Here is a 19,610-nt window from a genome sequence, read left to right as displayed (position 1 = left end):
CCCACCACCAGCACTGGCTCAATGTTCGCTGAGGTCTACTCTTCATAAATATACTTTTTGCTGCCGCCACACAAGCTACAGTGGCTGGGTTGTGGCTTGATCCCACAAGTGCGCTGCCATCTTCCAAAAATACAAGTTGCCAGGGAGACGTGGCTCCACTGGGAGAGCTGAATCACAAATTCGGTTTCAGTGAGTGAATTACTGGGGGCTGCTTCCGGAGTTCCCCCCACGACTTAGAATTAGAATCCACTTATGTGACTGAAAACAGAGTAAAATAGCTCGGGTCTTAAGAAAATGGCTGGCGGAAATACATCATCTGAATCTGGTTTTGGTCTGTCATGAGTAACATTTCTGAAGGCTGATCATTATTCATGAGAAAGTATCTTATTGCTGATCATGCTTCATGATTGGATATGTCAGCAATGTTTTCTTTCATTGAGAAATAGCTACCGTATTTTCCGGACTATAAGCCGCTACTTTTTTCTCGCGGTCTGAACCCCGCGGCTTATTAAACAATGCGGCTAATATATGGATTTTTACCGGGATATTCCAATCAATCGGCCACCGATTATGAAAGGCTGAACTCGTTGTGATCTGTGAATGCCGACCACTGCCTGTTATTGCCGGTCACAAAATCCGATCACATGTGCCTGCAGCTGTTCTGATGAGGCACCGGCCGCGGTTTGTGATGCGTCCGCTCCTCCCTGCGACTCGCCACTCACTTGGCAACGGCGTGTCTAATGCGGAAGCTTTTTTCAGTCTGTCATGTCAAGTTTGCATCCTGCAGCACATGCACGTTAAAAGGCGTCAACGCCACGAATTCAATACGATATTTAAAACACCAGCACTTGACGGAGCACAGAGAGTTTTCTGGTGCTCATGAAAGTGAAACTGCAGGAACCAGCGGTCACTTGCGTCACTTGCCGGTCTGAGCGTGACGTTCAGAACGCGAAGCATATTGCCCAAGAAATAATCATTAATTTAACCGCACCAGATGAGCAGCCTTTCTCAGGTGTCGTTTTAAGACGAATCAACCACGGCCGAATCCGCTGCAGTCTTGTGTGTGTCAGTTGCAGTGTTCGCGGTCCACCACCTGAATCTCCATCCAGAGTGAGAACTTTCATAAAAGAGGTTGAAGACAGCTGCTTCAGCTGAATGCCCTCCCTGTCTCTCGGAGCATCCCGAGTTTTTACAGTCTAATGAGCACGCTCTTTGCTGGCAAAAATATTGAGCTTCGTCACATCAAACCGATGACATCATGGGCGTTTTATTTACCTTTAAAGCGCTCAATTTGCGCTGTTTTCGCCCGCGTGTCCGCAGCTCTGCTAACAGAGACAATCTACTGGAGGGTGAAAACAGCGCTTTCTGAACACTTTAAATGTAAATAAGATGTGAGGAGTTCATGACTGGACTTCAGAACATTGGCAAGATTGTTTTATGAGTCAGTCTCGACACTGGACCCCGTTTTCAAAACTAGTACTAGAGGATCGCTAGAAGTGATTCTCATGCATTTTCTGTGGCGCAGACAGCAACGGTGCACCCGCGGCTTATAGACTGGTGCGGCTTATGTATGAAAAAAATCCATTTTCCTTCTTAGATTTGGTGGGTGCGGCTAATATTCCGGTGCGCTCTGTAGTCCGGAAAATACGGTAAATGTTATGAGCCAGAAGTCAGAAGTCACAGAAGTACAGAAGTCACTGCTCGCATACACAATACAAGAGTTATGGAATGACTAGTCCTGAGGAAAACATGCAAGGTTTCACAGTCATTGATGACATGGGCAGCATGACCAGGAAAGGCAGTGGGGAGGACGCTGTCATTCCGTTGACATATTTTAGGACACTTATTCCATCAATTGAAAGGATGGGGATGAAAAGATGATAATGCATTCTCATGGAGCAAAAACTGAGACAATGCAATTGAAGTGAATCTGTGGGGGCACTTGAAGAAAGTGATCCATGACAAGGCTCTAACCTGCAAAGCTGATCAGCAGTCAGAGAAAGATGGAGCCAGACTGGTGAAGAGCACTGTTTGTCACTCATTAAGTCGTTTACAAAGTACATGTGTGTTGAAGAGTTCTTTCTTTGTCCAGTATTTCATGATTCAATAATTTCTTCCCTCAGATTGGTCTAAAAAAAGTAACTATTACTGACTAGCAAAGTGTTTTTGTCTTAAAGACAGAAAGTTTCCATTTCAATTGACTTTAGTTTTGTATCATGTCTATGATCTACTATTTTTCTACACTATTAAACAAACGAGTGAATATCCCTGGTGCCATTGTTTTTGCCAGGGGTTGTACACGGATGAGGGCTTTCAGGTCTGCTTTGACTAGGACTCAGACCTCTGCCATGTTCACCTTTATAAGATTGTTTAGAAATTGTCTGATGCAGTGTTTTGGGAATCAGAATACTGATTTAAATATGTTCTGCACAAAGGTGTGAAAGGGATGAGCATCATTTTGCCTTTGTCAAATGCAGCGTTCCATTTTTAAAATGTTAAAGTTTGTGGGCAATATTTGTTGTTCATATATTATCTCTTTGTTTCAACTCATCCTCACACCCATAGGGTAATATATTGACGTTGACTTTTGCGTCCAATACTGACAAAAAAGGCAGCCTTCAGCGTTGGATGCAAAGGTGTTTCAATGGGCTAAAAGAACCTTTTCTTTCTGTAGTGTTCCAGGCTGCGCAAGGGTGTGTGCGAGGTGGATCAACCTATATCTTTTTTTTTTCATGCTGCCGATGCATCAACATGCAACACTGAAGGCGGCCTTTTTAGTCAGTATAGGATGCAAAAGGCCACTTTCCCAACATCAATTTATAAATAAAATAAATATAAATATATAATAAATAAATAAATTATAAATCTGACATGTCAGAGTAATACATATCCCACTGCATTACATGGCTATTTGTGATCAGGCAATGATGATTACATATGTTTTCAATCTGAAATTGAAGTGGAGATAAAAATTAAACGCTAAAAAAGCTTCTGAGTGAAACAGACCGTACATTGATTTCACTTACCCCAATTTCTCAAAGTTAATACTTAGTCTTGAATGTTATAGGAAAAGAAGATAAAAAATGGAAGTACAGAAAAGAAGAGGAGGACAACAACTGAGGTTTATGGGTGTGACAAAGAAGGACTTGAAGAGGTGTGACCAATGAGGATGACAACAACAGGTTCAGGTTGTGGAGACTGACTTGCTCTGGTGACCACTGATGTGACATGCCAACGTAAATAGAAGGTTGATTCATTCATTCAGCTGAAACAATAATACACCTTTTCATGACAACTATTTACACCCACTGTCAGACAACGGGTAAATTCCATTTCCTTCCTTAATACCCAACCTCAGTCCTAAACCTCAAACTTTCTTCGATGACTGAATATATTCGGCCAAATAGCAAAAAAGCAACATCACTTCAAATGTGAAGAGCCACCAAAGCTGAATAGTGGTGGCGTATAACACAGTCACTCAATGAAACACTGTGCAATCGACAAAGCAAATGGGTTTTTCAAGTACAAAAATGTATTTGAAGCCAGGCTCACTGCCTGGTCGGCTGGTGAATGATAGCGGTTCAACACAAGTCCAAACACCATATTACATCATGGTGACCCCATGCTGCCCCCCACAGCCTGAGGACGCGGGGTGGCATTTAAGGGGTGTCCCAATTCTAAGTCCCACATTGCCTGATCTGAGTGCTAAGGTTAAGGATTTAGATTGAGGATTGATCTTGGGGTTTAAGAATTGAGGATTAATGGAGGAACTGGAATTCACCAAATGATACATTTGTTACTGAGGAACTCTGAGAACTAGGTCAGAACCATCCTATGCTTGTGGCACTCATTACACCCTATGACTTGCTGTCAAAAAGCAGTGTGGAAAATTTCAAGTACACATCATAGCCTTCTGGAAGACAGGCAAGTATGTGGGGAGTTGGGGGGCGGGTATGGGATGTGCCAGAGTACTTCTGTTCTTTTTCTCGGAGGCCCATGGATACGATCACCCACGTAAGAGTCTCCTGACGTCTCACATGATTCATTAAAATGAGTGTTTATTTACCAACAACTGTCTGACTAATATGTCTCCTCTTGACTCACAATCCCATCATGTTGCACAGCATAAGATTCTGTGTACATTCTCTGTTCACCATCAGAGCAAACAGCAGCTATAAGCAGTTTGCTCTGCTTGAGAGGCTGTTAATGAGCATCCTTGAATTTGAGCTTTTCTTGTCATGTGACAGGTCAGACGTTAAAAGATTCTATGATTGAGGTTTTCAAGTTCTGTCTCTCAACATCTCTCCTTCAACATTCCCCACTCCCTCCCACTCCCTCCGAAAGACATACCTCCAGTCCTGTGTTGCGCGTCAGTTTTGGAGGCTCGTCATTGACTGGGATGACAGTCACTGTGATAGTGACAGGAAAGCTGCTGCGCTGGATCTCATAAGCCGTGGCAGAGAGAGTGAACGTGTCCTGGGCGCTCTCTGTGCTGTCATGCATGTAGTAGATGTGCCCGAGTTTTATCTGAGGGAGACAAAAACACAATCTCAATGTCATTGAACCTTGAGTTGGTGTCCACTTGAGGGAGACCAGAGGGCTTGCTGGGCTTGTGAGTCACCTGATGATCATTTACCTCACTTTCAATTGGAGACAGCTACATCACAGTTGAATTAATCCAGTTTTAAATTTGATCCACTGTAGCAGTATTTGGACTCTTTTGAATACCTTGTACTGTGCATATGTATCTGTGGGTTGTTTTGCTGTCAGTGAAGAAGAAGGTAAACAAGGTCTACCAGTCACAACAGACTTTTTTTTTGTTTGTTGCTGCCAAAAATTCCCAATTTTGCGATCATGTATGGTTCTGGAACAATATGACGGGAAATAAGGACCTTCCACAGGGTCGGGATGTAATGTGTGGAGATAGATTTGTGGGCAAATGTGAGCATCACACATGACATGATCCCAACAAGGACGTAGTAATTATGGCGACACACATGCCGTGTAGAGGGGTGGGTGAGCGGATACTAAAGTGACTGGTGGAATTTGCAGGGATGTTGCGGGGACTGGACAAAATTGCCACGCCTTGCAGAACTCGCAGGGATTGGTTGAAATTGTGTTAATAGTGATCGCAACATTGCCATTTTCTGGATTTCCAGAGCTGTTGCAACAAGGCAGTCAAACCATGCAACGGCCCCAATGGTCCCCAGTTGGCCGGCGGCCCCCAAACAATGATTTGTTGTGAATTGAATGCAACAAATGAGGTGCAACCATTTAAATTCTGTGACGCAGAAAATATTAGGTCACTAATATATTTGAATTCTCTTCATGACGACAAAGTGATATAACAGAATGCGGACTTCAAACACAATAATGAAGCAAGCTCTGTGGGTCCAATATAAAAACTCTAGATGAACTTTTTGCATGATGTTGCGAAAGCCGAACATTGTTAACTTTGGTTTTGTTAGAGGTGGCATAGGCTCTCTGCTACGCTTGCTATTCTATTTTGTTTGGGAACAACAAATCCCTTGCAACGTCTTTGCTGGAGGGACTGGTTTACGGGTTGATTTTAATAGAACAAGTTAGAGATCTGTTCTACAGGGAAGTTGAACTTCAGCCAGGACGTTATATTGTTGCACAATGTTTACAATAAATTAATTTGATCTTCCACAGGAAATGTTGAGGGAGGCACAGTGCCCTCTTTACAGCATTGCGTTGAAACGCTGGTTAGATAGTCAAGAGTTATCATGATGTTGTTGAGAACGCAAGCAGATCAGTGAAAGCAGCGGCTTTTACATGCAGGGAATATGAGCTTAACAGTCTCACACTTGTCCTCTGTACACATGTGTTGACCATATGAGTTGTAAACTTTAACAACATTCTTGTTGCTATTCCACTCAAGTCCCTCTCTTTTCTTTTTCCCTGGCCACTAAAGTATGCTACAAAGACTTTCAAATAACATTGGACGGTGTGTGACACTTCCAGCTGCAGACTTATGAATGAACCAGCGTTTTGGAGCACGGACAGACTTCCATGATGCAACAATTATGCCTGCGCTTGACTTTCGTTCTACAATGTGGAACTCATTTAGGAAACCAACGTCATTTTGTAAATCTGTAAAAGAAAGGAAATGCTTACACAGCTCTTATTGTTTCCTCTAATAAAACACACATGGCTGAACGGATACAAGCAGGCCACCTATCACTGAGGATGACTTGACACCCTACTCTGGATCCAAAGATTTCAAGAGGCCTGTGCCTGCTACACTGTGGTGTAGCATTTCCCCCAATGTCTGGTACATGGTGATTTATCAGGAGAGCTTGAGAACGTTTGTGGTTTTTCAAAATAAATAGAAGTGTCATCAAGTGAGAAGTATTTAAGCCCCACTAACTTGTTCATGATAAAGGGATTAACAAGGTGCTGTGGAGTTATTCATCACTGTTTGGTCAATTTTCTTATGCAGTTCTCACAAGACTGAAATGGTGACGTGAGTGCAACTCACTATCCTTTGTAATCCTTTCCCCTCACTAGGATATAAACCTTTTCTCCTTTCAGAAAGATTCTCAACAGTGTTTTCCATTTCCCTTATGAAATTACAGACCTTTTCTCCGATTACTGGTTAACTGAGGAAGTCTGAGCATACATTGATTGATAAAAGTTCCATCTCCATCCATCTCCAGTCTTTGTTTACTGAATGATCCTGTTGTGACTCAGCTACTGAGGTGAAATCAAAACACTGTGATGTACTGTATGAAATGCCTCTTTCAAAGTCAAACACCATCCAAAGACTATTTTGGAAAAATGGGAAATGGCTCTTACCTATAGTGCTCTCTGTGCTTATTCAGCACCCTAAGAGCCTTACAGTAAGTCACACACTCCCACACTGACAGTACTCCTAAAACCGACAGAAGCATTTAGGAGCCAAGCGTCTTGCTCAGGGGCACAAACACGACTGGAGGCGGAATGGAACTAGCTCATTAATGATTAATGGGTGTCTCCAGCTTTGTGGACAGTTGACCTTGAAAAGTTGCTGCCTAGTATGACAGATTAAAAGTCGTATCTCAATAGGGCACGGTGACCATTTTTGTAAATATAAAAATGATGATCCTGCTTTTTATAAATGTCCTCCTCTATTTTCAAATGCCTGATTTGGCCCATCAATTTCAGATGATCAATTTCTGATAGAATTGAAATCGTTCTCAGTTGTTTAAGCCGTTGAGTCGTTTTTTTTGGTTTTTGCCTGAAGTGCATTAAAGGGTTATTTACAACGCAGGAGTTATGTGGGTGGGAGATTTTAGTTGAAGTTTGGATATTAAAGGGGCACAATGGCAAATAAGTCCACAAACAAAGTGAAGATGGAGGATTCAGATTTGGTTTCTGCAGTTCACTGGAGTGCTTGATACACTCAGACGTTGTAAATAGTCATTCCAGTCCACATTTTCGGTAAGCTGATTTTGGGATGTCTTGATGATGTATGTGTACACGAATACATGATCTACTGTGAGCACTTAAGAGAAACAGAATTATTATGGTGACTCAGTCAATCTGACTCACCAAAATGAACAAATCTTTTTTTATAGTTATATCATTCATTTTGTTCACTTAGGAATTACGGTTTCATTGCCACATGATGGTGAGCGTTAACATTTCCTCTGAAGTGTTATCATGGTATGAATGAGCGGCAAATTAATCGACTATTCTGACTTTTTAAAAGTAATGAATTTAAATCTATGAAAAATGTCTCTGGATGTGGTTCACGCAGATATTGTGTGAACCATAATGATGTCTGGCCAGTAAAATGCATGTCCTCATGCAAGTAGTCAGATTTTCATGTATAGCTACAACATGTATCATCATCAGTCATAGTCTTAACCTTCTTTGTAAATTACAATTGTATTTTGCCCAACATCAACTCACTTCAGCCACTTTTTGGGTCTGGTTGTACAACTCAACTTACAAACCTCAAACTGAGACAAAACATATTTTTCGTGTACAAGTATAAAGGCTCATTGCGTCTCACAGCGTGATAAATGTGCCTTAACTCAAGTTGACTGAGCTTCCCTATTGGTAGACATGCTCCAGCATTGTGCAATAAGTGTGATCCTCTGCACACCTCCAGTAGTCTGCCGTGGCCTGAGGAGCACACAAGGCATCTCTGGCATGCACCGGCTGCACTGCAGACAGTGCTCATATGGAACAAGCATGTCATGGACAACAACATGAACACAAAAGCACAAGTCAATCCATGATCGTATTTGACCATCTGCATCATTGTTGGATATAGATCTATCCACAAACACGACCTATCTGTACACAACAGTTTTTCAATGACTGTAAGGACTAAGAAAAGTTGCTAAAGCTACAATTGTTTTTTAGTTGCACTTTACATATTACATTTGTCAGTGCATACCTCTTCCCATGTGATGTATGTGGGCTCCTCTCCATCCAGGTAGCGGAGGTCACCGTGCTGTGGCGGTACTTCCACGGTGAAGTCTATGTTTTCTGCGCTGTAGAATGGATGTGAGATGTTGACAATGTCTGCGTTAATCACCCGGCTGAGGCCTTCCTTCACAGTGAAGTTTGTGACATGGACTGGGATGAGTCTGGGAACAATGTCCACAGACATTTGCAGGTCCTTAATGGTGGTGAAGCCGTTGCTGACCTCCAGAGTGAAAGCATCACTCCCCTGGAGGAAACACATTGCGAGTTATGGATGTGCAAAAGTAAAAACCTGACAGTTGACAGAGAACCTGGATGGACATGGAGATGTAGAGAATGCGCTCCTGGTCAATATCCTCCTGAGTAAAGGTCTGTATGTAGTCAAGGGACGGGGAGGCCAAATTGTCCGATCTGTTGGTCAGCATGACCACATGACCAAGGCGAGGCAGATCTTTAATGGTGAAGACCATTTCTGTGGGAAGAATGTCGGCCTGCACCACCTGGAACCCAAAGATTATCTTTACTTCCTGACAAAAATCTCTTGACATCGTTGACATGTGCATTTTAATGTGAATAAAATGTTTCAGAATTCTTTTCCAAGTCACTATTTTTGTAAATTAGATTTTTACAGTATTTCACAGAGCATAAATGCTAGCGCTTTGCATATACATTCCAGCTGAGTGACACATTTAAATCTTCACAATCACTCTATCACTCTACCACTCTATCATCTCTATGCAGAGAGCTACTCTAAATACCCGAATTCTAACGTCAAAAAGCTGTTTCTATACCATCACTCCCCACTGGGGTTGAATTACGCAGATCGCTTAATTGGGACACAAATGGTCCTCCATCGTGTGCAGCACTGTAAGGTGCGGTGCAATAAAGTCATGTCATTGATTGACACCGGCAGATTCCTGGACTTCCGGCTTTGAGGTTGTTTTAATAAGCTCTCTGGAGCCTTGTTCTTGTTTTGTAGTCAGTCCTCAGTATTTCAAAATGTCATGCTGCCTTGCAGTTCATCGCTTCAGGTAATAGATCTTCTTTGGTCGGATGTAGACAATTCATCTCAGTCACTCGTACGAACCAATTAACAGGCCAAAATGTGAAGAGCTGAAATAAAATAGTCAAATCCTGAGATTCAACCTCATTTGATCATTTGACGGCGCTGTGCAAGTAACTAACAGCCTCAGGAAGCCTGGGAGATACCCAGCATACAGCAGATTTCTGTGCTTAATGGACTTTTATTTACTTCATCAACTGGATTAGAAGGAGAGACTGAAGATAATTTAACACTGCTTTGATGTGGCTTCACTGTAGATGAGAGACTTTAGAGGTTTAGAGTGTGGTTGCAGCAGAAATGAGGCATGCTTTTATATGTACTGAAGGTGACCTTACACTTGGAAGAACATGATTTCTGATCTTATTGTTGTGTCACCAACTCACCTTTGGAACCACGCCTAAATATGCAGTATGAAATGATCACGTATCTACAAAGTTGGTTCTGTTGAATTAGAATGTGACATAAGTGAAAATCTATTTTAAGTTAATCGAATTCAGAGCCATGACTTTGTGGTCCACCGGTAACAAGCCTTTGTAACATCAGTGGAAGTAGTTCCTGTCAGTGCACCTATAGAGTGCATGTAAATAAGATCTTCAACTTCTGTATCAGAGGAGAAATGCCAAGTGTAATTACATGCAATTACACAGTAATTACTGTATGCATTGATTTCAATGCTGGTAACACTTTAAGTCCAGATAACTTCCAGTATGTACCAATTATAAAGAATGTCGCTCACTTAGCTGCTGTTGGTGACATGGGGTATAAATCCATTGTGGCCCAATGCATGTTTTTTTTATATTTGTAAGTAATTCATCATTCATTTTCCAGATTAATAAACGATACATCCAACTTCACTGTTTAAAACCCTGTGGTCCTTCCCCATTTGTATCCAGATAGATGTTTTTTTTTTTTTTTTTTCCACATCAAATAAAATGTAATTTAAATGGGGGCTTTCCTCTTAGGTTCAGTCAAATGATATGAGTGCTTGACAGCACAGTTAAAATTATTTTAACCTAAATATCAGGCGCCCACTGGCTGTTGTCCATTTTAAAGGGCTCCTAAAGCTGTTTCAGTCGGGTCCCACCTGTCACGACTTTATGCTAGATGGAGATTGAAGATTTCATGCGGGTTGCGGACCACTGTTGGTGATTGTGTTGTGTCGAACTGAGTTTTAACTCTGATGTCAGATTTTGTTGCATTGCATACATAATACTGTCAACCACGATTTTCTTCAATGTTTTGTTGCAAGATTTACCTTGAGATGATCCGGCTTGATGACAGTGTGTTCGCCCTCGTATGAGATGATGACCTCGTTGGTGACTACCTCTGGCATGGACAGATAGTCTTTTCTAAATATTTTAATTGTGAATGTACCATCCTCGGAGTGTCCTCTTGCATGTACTGTGAAGCTGAAGGCGTCATTGGCCTTTAGACTGCCATCGTTGTGCTCGTATGAGACAACACCTTTCCTCAGGTCTTCCTGGGTGAAGGAGGAGGCCTCAATGCCACTCACAATAATCTGTCCAGCAGTTGGTGGTGATGTCAGCTCAAACTTAATTTCACTTTCATCCCTAATGTCCATGTTCGAGTCTGCGCTCAACATTGAGGTGTTGAATGTCCTGGTGCTACCATGGTCGATCACAATGTTTGTGTTGTTCACCACTTTCAGGTATGGCTCATTTGCTTGGATTTCCAGGAGAGCGGTGGTTTTGTGGAAGCCATCAGACACTTGCAGTGAAAACCGTTCCCAGTCAGCTCCATGGTGAACAAAGAGGACCTTTTTGTATCGAAGGTCGGCTTGTGTGAAACGGTAAAGGGTGTGTGAGGGATTCACTGCTGACACTATGTTACCTGAGAGGATTCCTTCATGAGCATAGACAATCTGGGAGTCGTTAAAACCAGAGTCATCATCCCTGAACTGAATGACATCGGTTGTCAGGAGACGTTGACCACGACGGACCACATTGAGGACTCTGTCCACCACTCGTATGGGTGCGTGCTCATTTTTGGACTGGATTTGTATTCTGAAAACCTCTCTTGCAGCTTCCTGGTTGTCCAAATCCGCTGTGCTTTGGTCAAACACCGAAAAATAGAATTCATCACTCATCGTCTTGGACCCATCATGCTTGTATATCAGTCGGTTAAGGTTCAGATCTTCGTTGCTAAAAACCCTTATTGCTCCTTCGAATCTGGGCTGGCCGGGTGGGGAGTCCCTTATAAGTCGACCGTACCGGGGTCCTTGTGTGATCCTGTACACAAAATCTGCTGAGCTTGGAGACTGCATCCAGAGATAGTGTTTGTTCAATGTCTGCTCACCGCCCTGAAGAACAAGAAGCTTTTCGTTGGTCAGAATAGGAGCCTCAGCGAGGATGTTCATTGAATAGGTGTACAAGGGTGAGTACTGATCCCCTTGAGAGACTCTGAACTGAAACTTATCTTCAGTATCAAAAGCCTGTTGTACTCTGACCCTGTAGCTGACAGAGTTATCTTCAATATCCTTCTGAGTAAAAACGTCACCCTCACCCAACTCTCTGTCCATGATCTGGAGACTTCCTAGTGATGGTGGCTTTACAACCACATAAATCAACGATTCAGGTTCTGGGGTCCTTCCTTTGACTTCTGCTTGTAACTCTTTACCACTCAGAGTCAACACTTCTCCAGCTTCTAGAGCTATTGGCTCCCCGACAGCAACTTTTACTGCAGCTGGGATAATCTTGACCAGGAAGGTGTTGTTCTGCAGTGAAAACTGACCCAGATGTGCACTGAATTGAATTCTTTCAACAACAATGTCCTCCTGATCAGTAGAGTCTGTACTTAAGTATCGGAGAATGTTTCGATCCACGTCAGATTGATGGAAAGTTGTAACCGTTTTGTAGGTGCCGTCACTGGAATACACTTGTAGTTCTCCATACTGAATAGGATGAGTCACGGTAAACATTATGTCTCCATTGCGTGGGTGAGCTAGAACAGCCAAATTGGACACACCGATGGAAGCATTGCTACCCTGGGCCAAGGTAAGGCCAGCGTTGGTAACCAGTGTCATATGGGGTTGTGCAACAGTCAATCTAAAAGTAGCCGAGTGGCTGACGGATTGTCCGTCAGATACTTCTAGGGTCATTCCAGGAACACTCCCACCCCGGTGCACAAAGTAGATCTTTCCATCTTTAAGGTCCCGGCAAGAAAACTGAGAAATGCTTTGATCTGGTTGATCACTGTTTTCTAAAAAGCCAGCTGCCTGGGGCAGTGCTGATGTTACAGCCACCACCAGGTCGTCACAGCGCGTGTCTGAATCAACAATCCTGATAAGAGTTGGGCTCAGTCGGGTGCGGCCTTTTTCTGTGATGGTGATTTCTTCTCCGCTAAGTTGCGGTATATCATTGACGGGGACGATTTCAACTGGTAGAATGTAATCATGAGGGGTTTTTAAACATTCCGGGAGGTAGCTATCACTCTGGGCAACAACCTCTAAATGAATTTGATCTGCATGTCTTTCATTGCCATCGTGCATATACTTAATTTTATGGCTGACTACATCTAGAAGGGTAAACTTTTGTGTGCGCCTTGTGTTTATGTTCATATCAACCACTCCATACCAGGGATCATTCTTAAGGGAAAAGATAATCTGAGACTGGCGCATGCCGACTCCACCCAGATCAAATGTTGGCCTAAGATTTTTTATGTCGAAAAGGGTCTCCCCTCCTTCAGTCACAAGCAACGGGCTGATATCAAGAAGTTTTGTTACATTTCTAAAAACCTCTGGCATGTCATCTGTTGGGCTGCAATGCTGCATATTGATTGCCGGATCAACATATGGAATGCTAACAGTTGGAGAAGGTGTAGTTGTGTCAATGTCGTAGTAGCTTGAATAGTCATAATCCTCTCCTTCGCATTTAACATGAACGTCTTTGGTTACCAGTGCATCTTGCAGGCTTCTGTCCTTCTGGTTGACCTTAATTTCCCCCAAACATCCAATGAATGACTCTGATGTAATTTCATCCTCCACTCGATTCAAAGAACCACTCTCCCGAAAGACATCCTTCATCTTCCCTTGAACGCCTCCCAAATAGAGGCTGCCAACCAAGTCAAGTCTTTCAGAGGCGTCTAGAGGAAGCGAGCTTGACTGACTGTCTACATTGAGTTCGAAAGATTCTCGACTGATCATAACTTTAACCCGATGCCACTGATCATCATCCAGCTGCACTTGAGTGTTGTCCAGCACCTCCATGCCTGTTCCATAATCCAGCACACCTTTGAGGAAGCCTTTCACAATGCCAATGGCAACGAAGTCGGATTCTCGACCTGGGTGAAAAACAAGTAGCGCATCCTCAATTGTGGTCTTCATTAGAAATTCCAAAACCTGCGGTGCCCCACTGGCTCCACTCCACGTGGGAAAAGAGACGAAAGAATCAGGCGTGCTGAAACTGGTTGCTTCACCGTCTCCCACCTCAAACTCACTGCTGCACATCTCCTTGGTGTCCGTGCACTGTTTGAAAACAGTGCCTAAAATATCAAACCCATGGGATTCAAATTTGACGTCAGTCATGCAGCCGCGAAACGGTGGAATGGCATTGCTCAGGTAGGGGACATCCAGTTCTCCAGTTCCTCCAAGCCAAATACCGAGGTCAATGTTGAGCTCCTCCCCACTGTTGTCGATCGGGATGTATGTGGAGAAGAGGTCGTCAATTGTCATGGTTAGCTTGTCTTTGTCCAGTGTAAGTGTGACTTTGTGTTCCAAGAGGTTGTTCAGCTGTACTCCTTGAGATGAAGACAGAGTCACTTCACCGGCCCCCGAGTTCATCCGGACCTGGGGAAAGGTCGAAAGCATTTGCTTTTCAATTAATTTGTGTGTCTGACAGCCAAAGCACCCTCAGTTAATCATCGCTTGATTCACATTCAACAAAAACATTAACATTAACAAGTCCTATTTTTAGTAGATCAATACAGCAAGAAACTGGTTTTGAAAATAAGTAAACCATCGTGAGATAACGTAAGGGACACTTACTGTATAATTAACAAAAGTGGGTGCTGATGCACGCTCACAAATAGAAAAACTGATCATGTAAGTCATGAATAAAAAAAATGGTAATTTGCTCACCTGTATCTTTCCATTTACAACCTCAACAAAAAGATAGTCTTCCATTCCCGCGGCCAGGAGCAGAAGACCGCTTCTCCGACTTGTCTTGATTTGCATCGACACATGGAACGTGGAGACATCTTGGAAGGCTTGTAAACTGCAGTAACTGTCCCCGAAGTACGATTCTGTGAAGACAGATAGGATCTTACGGCATATACCAGGACGGAAGAGACTCATGTAGATGAAGAAACCAACACTTTTTAAGAGTACTATGATGCTCTGAAGGTAGTACTGAGATAGTACATCATAGTACTGTTAAATAGTACTGAGAAGATTTATCCTTGACTGAATGATGCATACATGGCAGTATTCCATTAAACATGATGCTGAGAGCTTGTGTTGCAACTGCTCTGTGATGTTATGTAAAATCACAAGTTAGGTCTCATGTTGCAGAATTATCAACTGTCTCTGAACTGCTTCCACCTTAAGACAAGCTCCTTTGGCCTCAAGAGGATTTTCTCTGAAATACACCAGTCATCACCCCTCTGAGGGGTCCTTGGCATACAGGGAGTCTGAGGATTTTCTAGGCTCGAGGTGTTTCATTTCCAATGATATGCAAATGCAGCCACTTGCCTTGGACCCCGCTCTCACAGGCTATCAGCGAAATGTAGGCCATGGAGGAAGTCAACTACTTTCCAATGCACATGCTCTGAAATTAAACTGCTCTGCCTCCAAAGATGTGACTTGTTGAGGCCATGCTGCATTGGAGGCAGATCTCTCCATGTGTGTCCTGACAACAGAGAAGACTGGCCTCTGGTGACTGGTTTCAGTTTAACTATTTTTTTTTTTTTTTTTTTAATTGTGGCTCCTCTCATTGGTCCCTCTAAAATCCAAGTTCTTGAGTTCAGTCACAATGTGCTCTAAATGGAGATTTACTGTTTTATTATTTTACTAAGTAGCTTTCACTTTCTAGAATTTCATGTGCCAGACTGAACCACAGCTGCAGCTGTATTCTGAATTCAACATATTGAATAACAAGAACAACTATAATCATTACAAGAATAATAAACATTTACAACAATAAGAATAGATTAGGAGAGAATGGATCAGTAAATGGTGCCTGAGTCTGGAAAATCAATGAGCTCCATCAGTTTACATTTTGCACTGAACAGTCATAAACAAGGACTGGAGTCAGTGCTCAGTGCTGCCTGATATTAGATTAATGCTTTACTCCAATCTGCGCCAGGGTCATTAGACATAGTAAAACTGAGGACAACTACCTTGAATCTGCCTCGGTTTTGGGACTTTCCTTGAGCTGTGCTACTAAAAACTGACACATACGAAATATGACGGTATATAATCTATATCAGTGGTCAGCAACCTTTACTACAGTAAGAGATGGTTTCCTCCCTCTGGAGTCTGGAGTCACCAAATTCTATTTGCTACAACAACTCAAGAACAAGTTGAAATAAATGTTAATATTATAAAGCTAAACAGAAACAAAACAAACAAACAAAACAAACAAAAACATAGTTGGAAGTATCAACACAAACCCCGAAATGAGCAATGTGCAAGTGAGATGCTTCATCCCCGACATGGAACTGTCATCATCATCAACACACTTTTTTCGGTAGAATTATGGATTGAACATGCAAATTTCTGAATATAATTAAATATTCAGGAGACTTTGTTTTGTTGATATTACAAGAATGATGGATGTAGAATATCTAAAGCACTGAGTCGCGGTTTAGATCACCGACGCATGGGTAATCACCGAGCATCTGCCTGGTTAAACCATTCCTAAAACTGCCCGTGTCTGTATGCATACTGTTTAGCACGGGCTTAGCACACATCACCATGGTGGTCCAACTGACAGTCACCAGTCAGAAGCAAACTGCATTCAGGTTGCTGAAAAGCTCCTCCGATAGACTGTCCGTAAACACAGAAACCGTGGTTAAAAAAATTTAATTTTGTTATCCAACCAGACTGTTTTATATTATCAGCAATTTGTTTTTCAATATTGGACATGTCGTCATTTTTTTCAGGCATCCCAAATCAAGACATTTCTTCTTCTGTTAGATGTGATCAGTTTCTGAGCTGTGAGAGAAAACACAAACAAGCCCTGGAAACGGTCAGATTCGTACTACAAATATTGAGGAAGCTCTTCACCAGCAAAAGCTCACAGGATTCAGGTGGAAAACCAGACAGGTGGAAAACAGCAGGGATGAAAGACTTCATGGATCACACCAACCCCAGGGGAAAGAGTCTGCAATCTTAATGCCGCTGCTACTGATGGGCAGATGACACTTCATAAAACAGTGTTCTTGTTTTTATAGACCAGTACATGGTGCCCTCTGCTCTAAAATCTTTGAACAACCACTTAAATGAAACCCAAGGTAATTTTTAGGCCTATAGCAAATCAGAGCTCAGAGAAAAATATAAGAAAAAACAGTTTCTTGTGCAACTCTGACGCATGCTTTCTTCGAGGCCCTGCTGTATTTTCACATGCTTCACAGGCTGTGTGACCATGCTGGTATCTTAGGGAGCAACACATCTCTGCAGGGAACTAGACAGTTCTTCTAAAGGGGAGGATTGTTTAACCATAATAATCAAAAGTCCAAACCAACTCGTCTGAATGCTAGAAATTTCCTGTAAGTTTCATGATGAACAAACAAGATGGACCGATTTTGAGGAGTACATTGGGTTTCCGTGTCACTGTTGCATTCCATTGGTGGAAATATTTTTGTCTGTGTTTTTGTTGTGGACATCTAAACGTTGGGACTTTATGAAAACCTTTAAAGTTTCATGTGCAAATGAAGCTGAGACAAGCTGAAGGGTGAGGGACATGAGAGATTACTTTATCAATTTTTATTTTAAGCCGAGTGTATAGGTGTAAATGTATAAAATCCTAAAACAGAATGTATATTCCCCCAAAAAATGACTTTCAAAGGTTGGAGAACCATCACCTGATGGACTGGATCTGTTGACAAACTGAGCTTGTAAGATGAATCTCTGACATCAACCAAATGAAGAAGCTATTCAATTGCACAGCAGGCTTTGGTCTGTAACAAGGAAGGGTGGCTTTATGTTCTGTCAGACAATTGCATTAACAAAGAAAATCTTAGTAAGCTCTGCGCCTCTTAAATCAGAGCTGTTGGAGTGTTCACTGAGCACGGGGTACAAGAAGCCCAGGAAGAGAACCATGCCAAGACAATTCTGCCTGGGGATTTTCTGGTTCTAATTCAGCTTGTTGCATTGCTGGAGGAAAGTGAGCACATTTTCTAATGATGCACACACAAAGACTCTCCTTCTGTGATGTCCTACCCGGACCTGGAATTCATTAGTTCTCCTGCTGAGCTCAGTCAAGCTCTGAGTAGAATGAGTCTCATATAGGAAAAGCACATTTGCAGTGTGTGGAAAATGCCTTTTTGTAAATGCTGTCTCGAGTGGCAAAAGATGTTGGATCCTATTGAGTCTTTGGAATGTGGTGCCCCATCAACTTTGTACACAACAACCCTTCTAATATATGCGCCGACAATGTGAAATGATCGGTTCTACCAGGTTCCAACACATCCTCACTCTCAGGGCGTCATATATTGACATTGGGAAAGTTGGCTTTTGCGTCCTATGCTGACAGAAAAGGCAGCCTTCAGCGTTGCATGTTGATGCATTGGCAGCATGACACATGGAAAAAAGACATAGTTAGGCATTAGGGTTAGCCATGGGATGGTGCTTCATTCATTGTATGTGTAAAAAAATGCCAGATTGCTATTTAAAGCCCAACAAACGGTTGTGCGTTTTAGCCACTAAGGAGGCGATTTATCGCAGAAGGCTGCCTTTTGTTAGAGTACGCAATAGTCCACTTTCCTAACGTCGTTATTTTACGCCATTGGAGGATGGCTTGGTTCTACAGGTGTTTGCTCATTTGTTTGTTTGAGTTCGGTGATATTCGTTTTCATTCACAGGCCGTGTTATGATTCCCCTTTGTATGTGGACAGTTTAAGTTGATAAAACACAGCGTAGAATTAATTCTGGTCCATGGGATAATGGTGACAACATGTGGACTCATTCATTTCATGTAAGCTTTCTCATGCTTTCATTGTGAAGTATTGCGTTCACGTTACTTTTCTATAAAGTATTCATTCTGCATCATCTACAAATCCAGGGGGGTCACTCAATGGGTCAAAGCGTAATCCACAGTCTATGTTGCAGGACAAACACGAAACAGTGGCAATCATTTAATTTAATTTAATTTAATTTAATTTAATTTAATTTAATTAAATTAAATTAAATTAAATTAAATTTAATTTAATTTAATTTAATTGCTCTATCATTTAACTACAGTGACATTACAATCACACATTGCAGTACGTTCCCTTAACCTCTAGTGGGACACTTGCCACGTTGCCAATAGTCACCATGACAATACACCTCTAAATACAAACAACAGACCTTCTTGGTTTAACCACAGTTCTCCTTGACTAAAATTACGACTTGTGTTGGTCATTTTTTTCCTTTGGCAGTACGAGGAAGCATCATGACTTCTGCCTATAAATACACAAAGGACGTGGTGTTATTCAGTACACACAGAAGCAACTCATAGCAACAGCAACTGGATCATTCAAACAGCGTTCAAATGGTAAGATTATGTGGATGGATATTGATCATTTGTTCCTTTTGTTGTAAGCATTAAAGCACAGAGATAAATATAAAGATAAAGACAAGACACCAGTGGAACTTATAAGAGGGCACAAATCTTCACTAGTGCTACAGCAGCAGCTGCATGCTTCTTGAAATATTCATGGTTACAGCGTTGGTCAATGCTGTTTTTTTGAGCACCCGGTTCAAATGTGTTACCTGATTACCTTTTGGAAAAATCTCATTGTCGAGAGCCAAGTTCCATAGATGTCAGTAGGACGTTTTCACTACAGTGCTTGAAGAAGCCTGCATACATCTGGCATGGCTCCTGCCAGCTCGGCCTGAAGCCAACTAACTTGCATCACCCTGAGAAAAGGTTGTATGCCACAGATAGCC

General features: G+C 42.2%; 1 protein-coding gene across 1 annotated transcript in view; it reads right to left on the bottom strand.

Annotated features, from left to right (window-relative positions):
* cspg4 (chondroitin sulfate proteoglycan 4) overlaps positions 1–19,610 on the bottom strand; it is a 66,354-nt gene that overhangs the window by 14,415 nt on the left and 32,329 nt on the right. The window contains exons 2-6 of the mRNA XM_053886619.1: positions 14,598–14,761; positions 10,758–14,306; positions 8,751–8,939; positions 8,411–8,686; positions 4,351–4,527 (exon numbers count right to left, since the gene is read on the bottom strand). Coding sequence (XP_053742594.1) covers positions 4,351–4,527; positions 8,411–8,686; positions 8,751–8,939; positions 10,758–14,306; positions 14,598–14,761 — 4,355 coding nt within the window. The remainder of the gene's footprint in view (positions 1–4,350; positions 4,528–8,410; positions 8,687–8,750; positions 8,940–10,757; positions 14,307–14,597; positions 14,762–19,610) is intronic.

This window comes from Synchiropus splendidus, chromosome 14 (genome assembly GCF_027744825.2).
Source record: "Synchiropus splendidus isolate RoL2022-P1 chromosome 14, RoL_Sspl_1.0, whole genome shotgun sequence".
NCBI classification, from domain to species: Eukaryota; Metazoa; Chordata; class Actinopteri; order Syngnathiformes; family Callionymidae; genus Synchiropus; species Synchiropus splendidus.
Note: the sequence above shows the minus strand (reverse complement) of the source record. Positions and strands in the feature narration are given on the sequence as shown.